This window comes from Hippopotamus amphibius, chromosome 3 (assembly GCF_030028045.1).
Source record: "Hippopotamus amphibius kiboko isolate mHipAmp2 chromosome 3, mHipAmp2.hap2, whole genome shotgun sequence".
Lineage (NCBI taxonomy): Eukaryota > Metazoa > Chordata > Mammalia > Artiodactyla > Hippopotamidae > Hippopotamus > Hippopotamus amphibius.
Window position 1 is genome coordinate 87,280,343 of NC_080188.1, and position 16,826 is coordinate 87,297,168.

Genomic DNA, 16,826 nt, shown 5'->3' on the forward strand with positions numbered 1-16,826 from the left:
TACACACCGTGTATTGTAAATGTATGTCTCCACACCCGTCTTTTCACTTGTTAGGGATTCACTTTGGTCAGTCTGGCACACTGATTCTGTAAAACCCAACTCAGACATCATCTCAAAGAGAAATGGCAATCTTCCCCCGTCCTCCTCAGGAAGCCATGAATATCCTGTACATGAGCCTTTTGTGTAATGATAAAACTCTAGCATTACCCTGCTAGTGCCACTAGTCTCTGATTTTAGTTAATATTCTATTCTTACATGAAACATAAAAAGCATATATCATACTAAGTGAAGTAATCCAGACAGAGAAAGACAAATATCATACGATATCACTTATATGTGGAATCTAAAAAAAATGATGCAATTGAACTTATATACCAAACAGAAATAGACCCCCAGACATAGAGAACAGACTTATGGTTACCAAAGGGGAAGGTGGGGGGGAGAAGTTTTAACATGTACACAGTACTGTATATAAAATAAATAATGAGAACTTACTGTATAGCACAGGGAACTATACTCAATATTTTGTACTAGCCTACAAGGAAAAGGAATCTGGAAAAAATATATATATATATAGCTGAATCACTTTGCTGTACACCTGAAACTAACACAATATTGTAAATCAACTTACTTCAAATAAAAATATATATACATACGTACTAAGAATAAAAAAGCATTGCTTTCAACATTTCTTTAATCTACCAGGAGCCTATTCTTATACTGTTTTTGCACAGGGCAGCATTTTCTGAATTATATTTCTTGGGATACTAGGTGAATGCGATATTTATAACATAGCATAAAAAATTTTCTGGTCAAACATGTTTTGGAGATACTGGGTTAAGTAATGTTGAAATGTTTATTTATGACATAACAAAACATTTAATCTGCTAAAATACTTTATAAGTCTTAGAAAGAAGATACGTTAGAGGAAAATTACCAAGTTTGTTTAGTCATTGATTTTTTTTTTTTTTCCCCATGAAGCACACTGAGGGCTAAAGTTGCAAAGAACACGCTTTAGGAAATGCTAGAGAACTACATCCAAACATTTTATTCTAACCCAACCTAATGCTTTGCTAACTTTCCTCTTGGCTTCTCTGCCCTGGCCATGCTAGCTTCAGACTGGATCTTTACCTCTCAGCCCTCATTCCCTCTGCCAATGCTTCTAACCTAGAACAAATGTCCTTCTCCTTCTGCACCACTACTATATAGAAATTCTATTGAGATCATTTATATGTGGAATCTAAAAAAATGATACAAATGAACTTATCTACAAAACAAAAACAGACACATAGACATAGAAAACAAACTTATGGTTACCAAAGGGGAAAGTGGGGAGGGGGATAAATTAGGAGTCTGGAATTAACATATACACACTATTATATGTAAAATAAATAATCGACAAGGACCTACTGTATAGCACAAGGAACTCTACTCAATACTCTGTAATAACCTATAATGACAACCGTTCCATAATATCTATCCGGATGTGAAGAGCTTTGGCAAAAATCAGTGATTCTGATATCGTTGATATTGGACTAGCCTTGATAATGAAACTGTGTACAAGTCCCTGTGTCCTTGTCTTTTGAAGTAAAAGGCTGACTCAAGAGTTAATGATTAGGAAAGGTGAAGATGTAGAAACAAAGAATAGCTGTTGGGCTGGGAAACTGGTAACAATTAGACTATATATTGACCACAGGGCAGAACCACCAAACTCTCAGTTCCCTGAAAGATATAGATAAAGGCCTGACACACATTCCTAAGTTGTTTTTAAAGGGAGCAGACCCCCACCAGATGAAAACTGCTGACCGTAAGAACATAGACCCTAGACTGGTTGAAAACAGAATGTTGATTATGCTTAAAACTTCACCTTGATGGCCACCAACCTGAGAATTGAGCAGAGCTGATCACACACCCTGCAGCCTTCCCCCCATGCCCCACCTCCAGCCATTAAAGCCCCTTCCCTGAAAGCCATCAGGAGTTCTGGTCTTTTGAACACGAGCTGCCTGTTCTCCCTGCCTGGTGCCTGCAATAATCGCTGCCTTTTCCTTCACCACAACCCAAGTGTCAATAGGCTGGCTTTACTGCAGGAGGGTGAGTGGTAACAGTAACCTAAATAATCACTAAATTTACTTATTTTTTTCCTAAGACGTATTCTTAAAGTATAGTAACAGTATCATGTCATTTACAAAGAGGTAATTCTTTTTTTTTGCTAAGAACTTAGGATGCACAGTATATCTAATTTATCTAAAATGTGTATCATATAATATTGGTGCTTTTGCAGTGAATAGTCTGGCAAAACATTAAAATCTTGATATCCATACACCTCTGATCACAGACAGTTCCTCTCTGTGGAGTAAGGGCTGTGGTGCATTAATAGCTATTACAGTGGCCTTCGATGGTTCTGAACTGTTTCCTCAATTAGATGAGACAGGATACAATGTGAAAATTCATAAACAGGAGTATTTTACTCATATTTCTACTTTTATCTTCTCAAAGTTACATCACAGTTAATGTGTTTTGGTTGTATATTAATGTTATTTTGGGTGTCATGAGCTATTATTGAATATACAATTTACAGTCACACAAAAGATATTTTTAGTGTCCAGTTTCCAAAATCAGACATACTTAAGTGCATGGCTCTCTCAGTCATTTATTGGGAATGTTATTAACAAGCTTGGGAAAGCTTATATGATGCCTCTGGATCTGTATCTATAAATGCTAATACAAATAGTATTGCACTCAGAAAGATGAAGAGGTGATAATACATTTGTGCAGCACCTGGAAAATAGTACACCCTCAATCAATGATGATGATATTGCTATTATGTGGAACAGAAAGAAAAAAAAAGTGAAAAACAATTCACACAGTAGTTAATTTTTAGCACCTACCTGAAGTTGGAAGTAAGATTCTGGATCTATGACTAGTACAGTTTCTTTTACTTCAATTGCCTAAACTGTAACCAGAATTCTGTTCAAGCCAAGTCTATGTCTAAAAAATCTCCTGCTTTAACTAACTTATGTGCAACTAGAACTGGAGTTTTAATGTTCTAATAGGACATTAAAGATCAAATAATCCCATCTGTTTCCCCTTCAACTCTATTATCCTGAAGAAGTAAATTCCCTTTCTGAGCTTCTGGGTTTTCACAGATAATAAAGGTATTAAAATAACTTGCAATCAGAGTGGAAATACATGAAATAGGGACCAAAAATAAAAACCAATAGAAAATATAGGTGAAACCAAGAGCTGGTTTTTTGAAAAGATAAACAACATAAAAAAAAAACTTTAGCCACATTCATCAGGAAAAAAGAGGGTCCAGTAAATAAAATTGGAAAGGAAAGATAAGTTACAACTGATATCAAAGAAATACAATCATAGAGGAATAATATGAACAGTTATATGCCAATAAATTGGACAACCTAGAATAAATAGATAAATTCCTAAAAAATACAATCTTTCAAGGTTAAATCAAGAAGAAAGAGAATTAAATCAGTAATTAAAAAATTCCAAACAAAAAGATAGCTTCACAGGAGAATTCTACCAAACATTTAAAGAAGAAATAAAACCTATCCTTCCCAAACTATTCCAAAAAATTGAAGAGGAACACTTGCAAATATATTCTTGGAGGCCAACATTACCCTGAAACCAAAACAGGAAAAGTTACTACAAAAAAAAAAAAAAAAAAAGAAGAAGAAGAAAGAAAGAAAGACAGAAAATTACAGAGCAATGTCTCTGATGAGTATAGATATAAAAATCTTCAATAGAATATTATCAAGCCAAATACATTAAAGGGATCATATATCACGATCAAGTCAGATTTATTCCAGGGATACAAGGATGATTCAATATCCACAAATCATTCAATGTGATACACCACATTAACAAAACAAAGAATGAGAATCACATGATCATCTCAATAGACATGGAAAGTCAGTTGACAAAATTAAAAATCCATTCATGAAAAAAACTGTCAACAAAGTTGGTACAGAATAAACATATCTAAACATAATAAAGCCCATTTATGACAAACCCACAGCTAATCTCACACTCAATGATGAAAAGATGAAAGCTTTTCCTCTAAGATTAGGAACAAGACAAGAATGCCCACTCTTGCCCCTTCTATTTAATAAAGTATTGACAGTCCTAGCCACAGCCATCAGACAAGAAAAAGAAATGAAAGGCATCCAAGTTGGAAAGGAAGAAGTAAAACTCACTATTTTCAGATGACATGGTACTATATATAGAAAACCCAAAAGACCCCACCACAAAACTATTAGAACTAATAAATGAATTCAGAAATTTTCAGGGTACAAAATCCATATACATAAATCTGTTCCAGTTCTATACAGTAATAATGAAATATCGGAAAGAGAAATCAAGAAAACAATCCCATTTACAATCCCTCAAAAAGAACAAAATACCTAGAAATGCCTTCTTTAACCAAGAAAGTGAAAGATCTATACTCTGAAAACTGTAAGACATTGATAAAAGTAATTGAAGACAATACAAATAAATAGAAAGATATCTTGTGTTCATAAATTGGAAGAATTAATATTGTTAAAGTATATTTTCTACCCAAAGCAATCTACAGATTAAACGCCACCCCTATCAAAGTACTCATGGCATTTTTCACAGAACTCTAGCAAATAATCCTAAAATTTGTATGGAATTACTAAAGATCCCAAATACCCAATGCAACCTTGAGAGAAAAGAACCAGGCTGGAGGCACCACACTCCCATACTTGAAACAATATTACAAAGCTATAGTAATCAAAACAGTATGGTACTGGCACAAAAACAGACACATAGATCAATGGAATAGAATAGAGAGCCCAGAAATAAACCCCTGTACAGATGATCAATTAATATGAAAAGGAGGCAGGAATACCCCATGGGGAAAAGAGTCTCTTTGATAAGGGAAAACTGGGTAGCTACACATAGAAGAATGAAAGTAGAACAGTTTCTCATACTATAATATATAGAAAAATAAACTGAAAATGGATTAAAGACTTGAATGTAAGACCTGAAACCATAAAATTCTAAGAAGAAAATGTAGGCAGTATGCATTTTTACACTGGTCTTAGCAATATTTTTTTGAATCTGTCTCCTTTGGCAAAGGCAACAAAAGCAAAAATAAAAAAAAAAATGGGATCCAAGTGAACTAAAAAGTTTTTGCACAGCAAAGAAAACCATCAACAATAAAGAAAAGGCAACTTACTGAATGGGAGAAGATATTCACAAATTATATGTCCAGTAAGGGGTTAATATCCTAAATATATAAAGAACGCATACAACTCATCGTCAAAAGACAAACAACCCAATCAAAAAATGGGCAGAAGACCTGAATAGGCATTTTTCCAAAGAAGACACACAGATGGCCATCAGATACAAAGGATGCTCAACATCACTAATCATCAGGGAAATGAAAATCAAAACCACAATTAGCTATCACCTCATATCTGTCAGAATAGCTATCATCAAAAGACAAGAAATAACAAGTGTTGGCAAGGATGTGTAGAAAAAGGAACCCTTGTGTACTGTTTACTGGTAGGAATGTAAATTGGTGTAGCCACTCTGGAGGTTCCTCAAAATTTTCAAAATAGGACTACCATATGACCCAGAAATTCCACTTTGGGGTATTTATCTGAAGAAAATTTAAAAAGATATATGCACCCCATGTTTATAGCCAAGATATGAAAACCACCTGTGTCCAGATTATATGGTTTTAGTGATTCTGATCAATTTAAGTGCTCTTAGAAAGGTCAGGCTTTGAGAAATTGGAAATAAGACTCCAACATGAAGTTAGATGCCGGGAGACCAGGCAAATGATGAAGTCACAGAAACTGCATGCTGTCCACTTTGGTCCGAGAAGGTCCTTTGTTGTTCTGCTGGTTTTTGTTTTTGTTTTTGTTTTTTCTTACTAGTGGTCAAAAAACAGACCAAAAGGATTCCAGCTCCTTGAAAGGTTTTTCCTTCTGAACCAACCCTGTCCACACACCCCACTACCCTCACCCTCGGCCCCCATCATCTTTAGCCTCCGGCGGGGACCACACTCCTCCGCTCAGAGGCCGGGAGGGGACGCTCAAGCGGCCGGGACACCCCTGCCTTCCAGATCCCGGCCCCATCTCTGGCGCCAACTCAGGCCCCGCTCCGTCTCGCGGCCGCGCAGAGCCCGGACCGCAGCGGCGCGGGCATCACGGCGCAGGCTCCGCGGCGCGAGCAGGCGCGTCAGCTCATCGCGGGGACGCGGGGACGGGGACGCGGGGACGGGGACGCGGGGACGGGGACGCGGGGACGGGACGCAGCCGCTCCCCCCGCACCGGTGCGTCCGGCCCGAGCGCGCGTCCTCCCGGGGCTGCGGGCGGGGCGCCTCGGGTAAGTAGGCTCTGGGAGGGAGGGGCAGCGAGGGGGTCCGGGGATGAGCATCTCTGCGGCGAGGCCGGGCCGGGGCGCGGGGCGCCGGACACTGCGGCGGCGGGAAGAAGAGGAGAAGGAGAAGGAGGAAGAGGAGGAGGAGGAGGAGGCGAGAGCATCCCTGAAGGCGGGAGCGCATCCCCGTGGGTCAGCCGGCGGTGCGGGTGCGCTCCGCTGGAGGGATGCGGCGGGAGGCGGAGGAGCAGGGGCGCAGTTGACGTCCTTTGGTCTGCGGGATTCCCTCAGCCCTTGCGGCTGACCCCTTCGAAAGGTGGGAGGTGGACACAGAGAGACAGGGTGGAATTTCTGCCTCCACCCTTCAGACCTTCAGGACGGCCTCGGGTTTCCAGGGGCCAAGTGTGAAGGTGGGCGCAGAAGCTGCGGTCGTGGGCAGAGGTGTCTGGACCAGATGCTGACGTAGGAAGAGGGGGAGTCGGGTGTCCAGTGCTGAGCTGACCGAGAGCAGCTGTGGGCCCGATAAGCCCCTCTTTCGTCTTCAGGAGAAAGGACCATAGAGGAAGCCCTTCCTGCTTGCTTAGGGACTGTGAATGATAAATGTGTGAAAATAAGAATTCCCGGGAGGAAGAGAGATGGAAAACAAGACACAGGAGAAGCAAAATTATGAGGGGGAGCTGGGATTTAACTTACTGTTGAGGGATAGACGGCTCTCTTACTCTGCAGGGGAAAGTGAAGGAGAAACAATTTATGGTTTGGGAATGAAGGGTTAAGAAGAGGTTTAAATATTCCAGTGTTTAGGAGATGCTTAAAGTATTTTTTGTTTTTTGTTTGTTTGGTTTTTTTTTTATTTTTTATTTTTGTTTTTCTGATGCATCAGATAGGCGAGAATGTAATTCTCTTGGAGCATGGAAAATGTTACTAAAATATGGCTAAGAAGATTATTTGGAGGAGTCTGACTATATTTGCTATTTTATTTCATATAATGTTGCCTAGAATTTCTGGAGTCAGAAATCATCTTTTGAATGATAAATGTTACTATCATGTGAGTAGGAAAGCCAAAAGCTAACTTAAATCAGTGTGCACCTTTTTTGAGTAAAAAGTAACTTGCAAATTTAATGTATCTAAATAAAAACAATGAATTTAGAGTGAAACTCTTTGATACTAATTTTTTCTTTTATTTCTATCAGTCTTTTACTTCGAATTATCTTTTCCTTGAGAATAGTTTTATTATTTTTGAGAAAGCGTACATGCAAAATCAAAGAACAGAGGAAATTTAAAAAACAAAACATTGCTTTAAAGGTACTAGCATACGTATCTGTCTTAAAACCGTGTAAACATCCTTCCAGGTATCTTTCTAAGCATATGTTGATATACTGTGCACCTCTACTATCAATTTACAATTTTATGAAACTATACAGTAGAAATTTTTGCATACTTACCTTTTATTCCTCATTGGGGTCTTATTTTCTATGAACCATTATTTAAACTAAATTTACTATGAAACCAGCACAAAATATATAGTGAAGTATAACCACATAGGTTTGAGCAATGAGAATTTTTTTAAGACCAAATAGCATTTATGCAAGTAAAACAAATCACAAACACTATACATGATTATATATGAATGCATACATAGTATCATTTTAAAAGTGGACTTCAAAGATGGAACTTACAGAGTTTTTTCTTCTACAGAAGAGAGAGAAGAATAGAAATTATACTGAGTATAATATATTTAATAAGCGTAAAGTATGACAAAATCTTCATGTTTGTGTATGTATAGAAGAAAGACATTTGCCATGAGCAGTGAGAATTTGATGTACGAGATGCCCTTGTCCATTGGGTCGTAATGGTTGTACTCCTTGAAAAGTCATAAAGTTATCATTTGCTTCATAAATGTAGATATTTTCTTTTTCTTTCTTGTAGGTCAATCTCCTGAAATTTAACTTTTCAAGATGAAGTTTTTATTGGCGGTGGCCTTTTTTATTTCAATTTCCTTGTGGGTTGAAGAAGCCTATTCTAAAGAGAAGTCTTCAAAGAAAGGGAAGGGGAAAAAGAAGCAGTACCTATGCCCATCGTATGTTCTTCATGTCTTATATTCTTATATAGAGAAATGTTATTACATTTTTTATCGAAGTGGTTAATTGAAACATGTCAACAGAACTTTTCCTATCAGAATTACACCCATTTGTTTCATAGGTAAAAAGTAACAGAGTGAAGAGGGCTTTACAATGTGAAAGCTAATTCTCAGTATGACAAAGGTAAAGTTTTATAAAATTTTGTTCATGCCCTGAGCTTATATAATTTTATGCATCTTTTATAAAAGTAGAAAAAAAGTTACTATTTCTTTCTTACCCTGAATATGCAGTTTTGATTGGATACTGAGATTCTGTGCTTTGAGCAAATACCTGTTCAGAAAGTTGACTACTAAAAAAGTACCCCTAAAAATGAATATTCATTTAAAAAATCAGATGTTAAAGTATGGTTTTAAGGCCTATTTAATTCATATTAACGCGTGGCAGGAGAAAATTCACATGTAGATCAATTTTCCATTCCAATTTTTTTCTTGGTAAAAGATTTATATTAGGAAATGAGGATATTTCTCAAAAAAGTTATTAAATTTGAAGTTACTTTTAAAAACAAAATACAATTCCAAATCGCCCAATTCCCCTTTCCTCCTCACCTAGAAAAAAACAACAACAAAGTTTTATAGTTTGAACTCCCATTTTTTTCTTTTTTCAACATAAAGGGTTACTATTACTAGTGAATAGCAGTAAGTAATATCTAGTAGTTAGAACAATTGAACAGTATGTAAATAAATAACCTTCACAAAATATGTGCTGTAATAATGTTATAATGTATACAGTGATCTGGAATAAAAATTAATTTGCTGGTACAGGTTATTTTTACATTAAGGTTTAAGTGCTGTGTTGATTGACAGTATTCCAGCATCATCATTATTTTAATGTAGATTTTTGTAGTTTCATAGATGCTCCATAAAAATTATTAAGGTACATTCTGGGAAGTAAGTTTTGTAAAAGGATATTACAGTTGGTAGTTTGGAATGGATGTTTGTATGAATATGTGAGACGGAAGGTCTGGGGATGGTATTGGGACCCACACAAAGTCTCCTAGGAAATAAAGCTCCCTGGTGAGAAATGCCTCATAGTTTTCAGCTTTAATAGTCCTGCTTATTCCAGGCTACACAGTCTGATGTCAGAGCCAGGCTTTTGGGTATGACAGGATGGCCCCATCTACCCGAGTGCATGTGACCACCTTCACTGATAGAGTTTTTGCGCTGCAACCAGGAGATTAGCTTTTTAGGGAACTGGACATGGTCAGGGCTTATTCTTTCCAAGTATAAGGACACATAAACTTTTATTTGATCAGTCTTGGCATATTGACATGAGCTATTGTATTTGTCTCACAGTCATGGTGATTCTGTGTGGAGTCAAGCCATCAGTGATCAGTCAGTTTTCTCACTCTATGGAAGCTGATAGAACTCCTATCTCCCCCACCTACCCACTTCCCCACCCCCACCCCAGCCTCCCATCGTCTGTCATGAATCAGAGTTATGAATATTGCAACTGCAAGCCTTACAACTACCATGTATCTTACAGGAGTGTTTGAGAGGGCATCCTATTTCTTCTCAGAAGTGCACTATTGCCTTATATATAAACTGACTGCATATGCTTAGGGTATCTATGGTTAAGACAGATTTTTAAAGTTAAAACTGATAGATAAAGAGTGAAACAATGAAGGTTCTCTTTGTTGCATATGGAAATTTCCAAGCGGAAGGCCCACCATACACCTGGTGAACCCCTATGGCAGTATTTTAGATATGTTGATAAATTAAAGTTTTATCTCTGAAATTTTCTACCACAATTTTCAAATTTTGATTATATTGCTTTGCAATTATGAGACTGAATAAAGCTTTACTAACAGTTGCCATGGTGATGTTGTACAAAATCCAGCTTATTAAAAAGTAGATGTACTTTGAAGAATTAGATTTGAATATTTTTCGTTTGAGCATTTTATTAAGAATTTTGATTTTATGATCACTGAACTTCTGAAGACCAAGTTTTTCTCTGGGTATGCTTGGATCCATTATATTAAATTTCTTTAAATATCCAGGTTGGGAATCTCAGTTATAAAATGGGCTGAGAAAGAATATACAAATTATTTGTATCTCAGAGGGTGGTCCAGTTTGCCCATCTTGTGTAACTCAGTTAAGAATAAAACATCGATTAAGAGGAATATTTGAGATCACAAAACCTAGAAGTTACGTACAGATTATTGTGTACTCCTCAATATGGTGAAATTTTTCCCAGTGTTATTTTGATTTCTTTAAGCTTTTTTTCTTTTTTTAATAGAGTTGAAGAGCAATGGCATTGGGTGGATATACACAGTTAATGTGTTGTATAGATGTAGCAAACATGAGCAAAAACCTCTCCTTTTACTCTCCTAACATTTCCCTCCAAAGACTGGAAATAAGAGGAAAAATGTTTTAAAATGTAAAAAAATAAAGGACTTAGGACCCTTCATGTTCTAGGCTGATGTGGAGCTTGAATCTTATAATACACTTTTCCTGGCTCTTTATTAGTTTTTTTTAACCTACATTGTTTTTAGAAACTTGAAAATCATATATTTATGCTACTATTCATTGTTTTTTGGTGTGCAACCTGAGCCGCAGTACCAGGTTGACAAACTACCTGATAAATTTGAGTTCAAAAATTTTAGAAATTTAGTATATATTAATAAACACAAAATAAACTTTAAGTTAGAAACTGTGTTTTAGATTAAGCCCTTGGACACCATTTAGCTTTTTCTTTTACAACTTGAATTTGACCTTAACCTTAATCGACTGGTTTTTCCTTTCATTTTCTATACATCCTGCCTCAGCGATTTTGTCCACATCTCTGGCTGTAACTCCATCTCTTCACTGTTATCTGCTAAGGCTCTGTATCTAGCCCAGCCTCTCTGAAGAAGGCCAGACCCATACATCCAACTCTTCTACCTATTATCTTAATTTAAAGCTCGATTTAAAATGATAAAACTCAGGTTCAGAAATCCTCCCCACCTCTTCTAATACGGTGTTTCTGTTTGTATCCTTGCCATCCAAACTCAGATCCTAGGGATTACCCAGGACCCTCTGTTTCTGCCTCACCTTCTCAAATCCAGTCGTTGCTGAGACTTTCAAGTTCAGAGTCTGCGCCAACTTGGGAGTATGTCCTTCACGTCCACCTCCATCATGACCCTACTTTCACTCCTCCTTCCACTCTTTTTGGTGAGCTTTTTATTAGTCTCCCTCTTCTTCCTCTACCAATTCCTACCCGCACATCTACCCTGGAGTATATTTTCCTCAATCTGCTCAAGTCATTCCACCACTTAGAGCCCTTTGAGGGACCCCATAGCCTTCTGGAAAAGGTTCTGATTTCTTGGCTCCACACACGAAACTCTTGCTGAACTGGCTTCTGACTCCTCCCAGCTGTATCTTTCCATCCCAGCCACAGCCTTACTCAAGTCTCACACACTTGCTTTTTACACCTCTGAAGTGTTCTTCCCTTCTTACAGAATGCCAGAGGTTTCTTTCTTTCGTTAATCTCTGCCTCAGTTGTCTTATTAAAATCCATAGCTATCGATATAAATACCACATATTCACTGTCAACTCATACATCTGTATGCCTGGCCCAGATCTCTCTGAAGAGCTCCACACCCATATATCCAACAGTTTAATCTGACTGTCCTGTAATGACCTCAAACTCCACTCAAGCTCAAACCTCCTTGTCTGCTTTGGGAAACCTTTCCTAATCCTGATAGTCTGGTTTAGATAATCACACTCTGTACCTTTGTGGTTCCCTAATTGCCTATCCTGTTTATAAAACTATATGGTGATATCAACTGTCACTGTCTGCTTTCCCCACTAGATTGGTAGCTGTTCCAGGGCAGCGTCTTTTTGACTTAGTCACCAGTGATCAACATTGTGCCTGGTACAATATGTACATGCAAGAAACATTTCTTTAAAGAGTGAATACAAACTAAGGACCTTTGAACCTTATAAATCACTATAACTGGATTTTGTTATCGTACTTGAAAATAACTTATATGATCTCTATGGACAGTATTTAGATATATAGACTCAGTATAGGGAAAACTAGGTAGTTAAGAATTAGGTAATTAGTAGAGCATCTTCAACCTGGATGATGTTTTCTAGTGAAAGTTTGGCCTTACCATGTTAAATATCTTACCAATGACTAAAATAAGACTATACAGAGGAAATAATGTGGAATATAATGAGGAATAATGTGATACTGAGACATATAGTGGATATGTGAGACAGAATTAGGACCTAATGTGGTCTTGAAGGCCAAAGTGATGGGTTGAATCTAACAAGACTGAAGTATAAACTGCAGTTTGGTTCAGAAATCACTTGTGCAAATATAGGTTGGGGAAAACAGCTTGGCAGAGCACATTTGGAAAAATATTAGATACTGTTGTAATCATGATACAGATGTAATCATGATACAGATAAGTAACTGTATACTGTATCTTTACATCCCAGCTATATATAACTATGTGTATCATTACTTAAGAAAGAAATTAGTGTTCTTATTTTACTAATTTTGTGTTAAGCATATGACTTCACTTAAAAGGATTATATTATCTAAAGCAAGATTTACAGAGATTTCTGTACTATGCTAGTCAATACTTTCAGGGGAGAGAAATAAGAATAGTTGAGATAATTAAAATAATGTCATGTTAGAAAGAGCTGAAGGAACCGATGTATTTGACAGTTGTCTTCAATGTTTTGAAAAACTGATTTAGATAAGAAAGCAGACTTTTCTGCTTGGCATCCATAATTAAAACCAGGACTAATGAGTAGAGCCATGAGGAGGGATATTTTTGGCTACAAATTAGGAAGAACTTTCTAATAGAATTCTGCCAGATATAATTGCCTGGGAAGGGAGGTAGTGGAGCTCACGGTAACTCCAAGCACTCAGCCAGAGGGGATAATTACTTGGTGGCATATTTTGAGAAAGTTTGAGTTTTGAATAGGTGGTTAGGCCAGATGGCGGTATTTAAGGAAATTTCAATTTGTGAGATTTTTAAGACTCTTTAATTCTAATGTATTGTATGTGATGACAGCCTTATGATTACCCAATAGCAGAATGATATAGAAAGAATCACCTTCTAAAAATGTTGTCTCCACCCAGATTTAAATAGACCGATCTCTGTTTTTGGTGCATTATCTTGGAAAGCTCTACCATATAAAATAATTATATCATAGTCTAATAAAAAGGATTTAAAAACTTTAACTTGTAGAATTTTATCTTGAAATTTCATGAGTAATCAGATTTTTTGAATATCTTTCAAACCCAGACAATCTTGTCTCTTTTCTGACCTAAACCAATTGGAATAAATAAGTCTAGCTACTATTAATTTCAAGAAGTAATGATTGAGAGATGACAAGTATAAATTATCTAACCAATGCCTGCAATAATTGATAAGGAGAAGGCATAGGTTTACAGATTTGTGTTTATATGTCTGTTGTATATGAAACCAGAACATTCTAAAATATACTTTCAGAATTCTTGATTGAATGAACAAAAACAAAACAGAACTCACAACCAAAACCAAAGCATTACTTGTCATTTCTATTTGTGCACATAGCAGACATAATAACACTTATTTAATACTGAATTTGGCCAGATTGTAACCTCCGGGCACGCACTACCATTTCTGTCATCACTGAGTTAGGGAACCTTCTACGGTTCATTGAGGACTGTTTGAATTTCAAGCATCTAATGGCTCAACATAAGTGTAACTAACATGCTTACAAGCTACATTTGAAATCTTCTTTCTCCCATTTGGGGCCCAGACTTGTGGCTTAGGTATGAAGGAGCCTCATAAGAAGCCCTTAACTGATACTTGATGAGGGCTGCTATTATTTATATGAGTGTGTGGGATTTATTTTATCTTCTTAATGGTCTTTCCTCCAAACTGTTGGTACTCTAGCTTTAAAATCATAACATAGAGATTTATGATTCTGTGTGTGTAATGGGAAACAATATGACTTTGTTTTATTAGTTTGTTCACAACCTAAAAAAGTTGTGTGTGTATAAATGTATGTAATGCTGATATGAGAATTTTTTGTCTTCTTCAAAGAGACACTGTACCGTTTAATGATAACATTTGTGCACATCAATTCTGTGTGGTAAGAAAGGTTGGGTTACTATGAATAATCAAAGCCATCATATGTTTCTAAGTATCCTGCTAGCTATTTTCTTCCTATTGTGATTTTATTACCTACTATTCATTAATAGAAGAGATTGATTTTAACTTAGTTCCATTTTCTTACTTCCTAATGGGAATATTCAAGGTAAATACATTGGCCAAAAAATGAAAGGTTGATTGGAAAAGAATATGGGGAATCTATAAATGGATACAATTGAAAACTGCCTTTGTTATTATTACTGTAACAAAGCTAGATCAAGTTTTTCATTGATGGGCAGTTATATATTTTCTTACTACCTATTGAACAATTTTAATTTAATGGCATGCTATTATTTTGCAGTCAATTGAATTAGTGATCTTCCCTTTCCAAATAATTTCCCAGGTTTTGAAATCGGCATCCTCATTATTTTAGTTACTTGGGCATGAAACTTAAATGGAACCTGTTTTCTCTTAAAATGTTCTCCTGTATCTGTCCTGTTCATTGCATGTCCACTTACCATCATTTTCAACATATGTTACAATAGTTTCCTAATTATTTGCCGTATTTTTTCTCCACTCATTATTATTCATCATACATATTGTTTCCATTTTCATCCTGTTAATCTTATGTTCCAGACCGACAGTGTCTCCTTACTCCCTCATGCATCTGGGGAAGCCTCTTCACTCTGACTTTCAGAGGCCTCTCTAATTTACATGCTGAACTTTGTGTGAAACTACCCTCTTATCTTAGAAAGGCTGGTCTGTCCTTGTACCTAACCTGCCATTGCTTATGCTTAGACATGCTTATGGTTAGAAAGACAACTTCCTGCTTAATCTACGCAGTCCTTCAGGGCTCACCTCAGATATTCCCTTGACTGATGAAACTTTTTAAATGATTGGAATACAGTGTTTAGAGAGAGAAAAGTGTTAATTTCGTGTTGGGTATATCCTACCTGGAACATTGTGTTGAATTCTGGTTGCCATCTTTTGTGATGGTTGGATTTACATGGGAGTTTGTTAAAAGACTCATGATCAGGGTTTACAGGAACATGAAAATCTGTGGTTGGATAGACTGTACTGTGGGTTGTTTTCTTTAAGAGTAGATGAGTAATCTCCTGTTGAGGAGTTTTCGTATAAGATGAACTAAACTTCATATTTAGACCTCAAGTTATAGAACCAAGACCAAAGAGAGAAACATGGAAGAAGATATTTAAATTTTAAAGGTTAGGATATAACCCTCTGAAGAAAAAAATGGATTTCCTTGTCACCAAAGTGATAAACATAGCTTGGGTAGGGACACTATCTAAACCAAGCATCACTGGGAAGTTATAGAATTTAAAAGTTCTTTTTAACCCCAAGGTTTCATGAGGCTATGATGAGCTAAAATTAAGCTTCCTCTTCTTGATCTCTAAGAATCTTTTTTGTCCATCTTGTATGTTTTGACGCTTGATTAGATTTAATATTAATACTCTTTCTAGGATGTCTTTTATTTTCTGGTTGAAACATATGTATTGTGTTAACTCTTTAGCTGGCTCTCTCTCCACTTTCATTATAGTATATACACTTTCATTTAGGAAGCGTAAATGAAGCTCTTAGGCAAAGAATTTTGAAGTAGGCACTATATATATGTATTTTTTCTGCCTACTTTGTGAAAGTTATGTGTATATGTATAAATATATATATAGTTTCTATATATATAGCTTCATATATTGAATATAGATATATAGAATATGAATATAAATATTCATAGAATGTGAAATTATATAGTTTCATATTCTGCCTACTTCAAAGTTCTTTGCATTTGAGCTCTGTTTATATGTACTAAATCAAATGGAATCAAACAGGTGATTGATTATATAGAAAAATCATAAATCAATTTTTAATGGGTCAGTGGCTCACTGGGACCATGTTTAGAGATCACCTCGAAACATGTATTGCTTAAAATTCCCTTTGTATGTCTGCTTAATCTTGATGGATAAAGCATTGTAATTTGGGAGAAAGACCGCTGCTGTATCTCAACTAGGACTGTCGCTGATTGGTTTTATAACTTTCAGTAAGTCATTTAATTTATTTGGATCTCAGTTTTCTCATTTGTGTGGTGAAAAGTTTCATCTCAGTAGTCTGCTAATTTGATTCATGCATTCAACTCTATTATGATGCAATCAAGTTTTATTTATGATTGTTTTGCTACCTTTATATTCAGGGCTATTTTTGTTTTTGTCTTGATATTTTGTTTTCTGATTTAG

At 36.3% G+C, this 16,826-nt stretch overlaps 1 protein-coding gene across 1 annotated transcript in view; it reads left to right on the forward strand.

The window, feature by feature from the left end:
• Positions 1-6,332: 6,332 nt before the first annotated feature.
• Positions 6,333-16,826, forward strand: part of GLRB (glycine receptor beta) — an 81,406-nt gene continuing 70,912 nt past the window's right edge. Inside the window, exons 1-2 of the mRNA XM_057727826.1 lie at positions 6,333-6,372; positions 8,293-8,443. Coding sequence (XP_057583809.1) covers positions 8,322-8,443 — 122 coding nt within the window. The 5' untranslated portion in view covers positions 6,333-6,372; positions 8,293-8,321. The remainder of the gene's footprint in view (positions 6,373-8,292; positions 8,444-16,826) is intronic.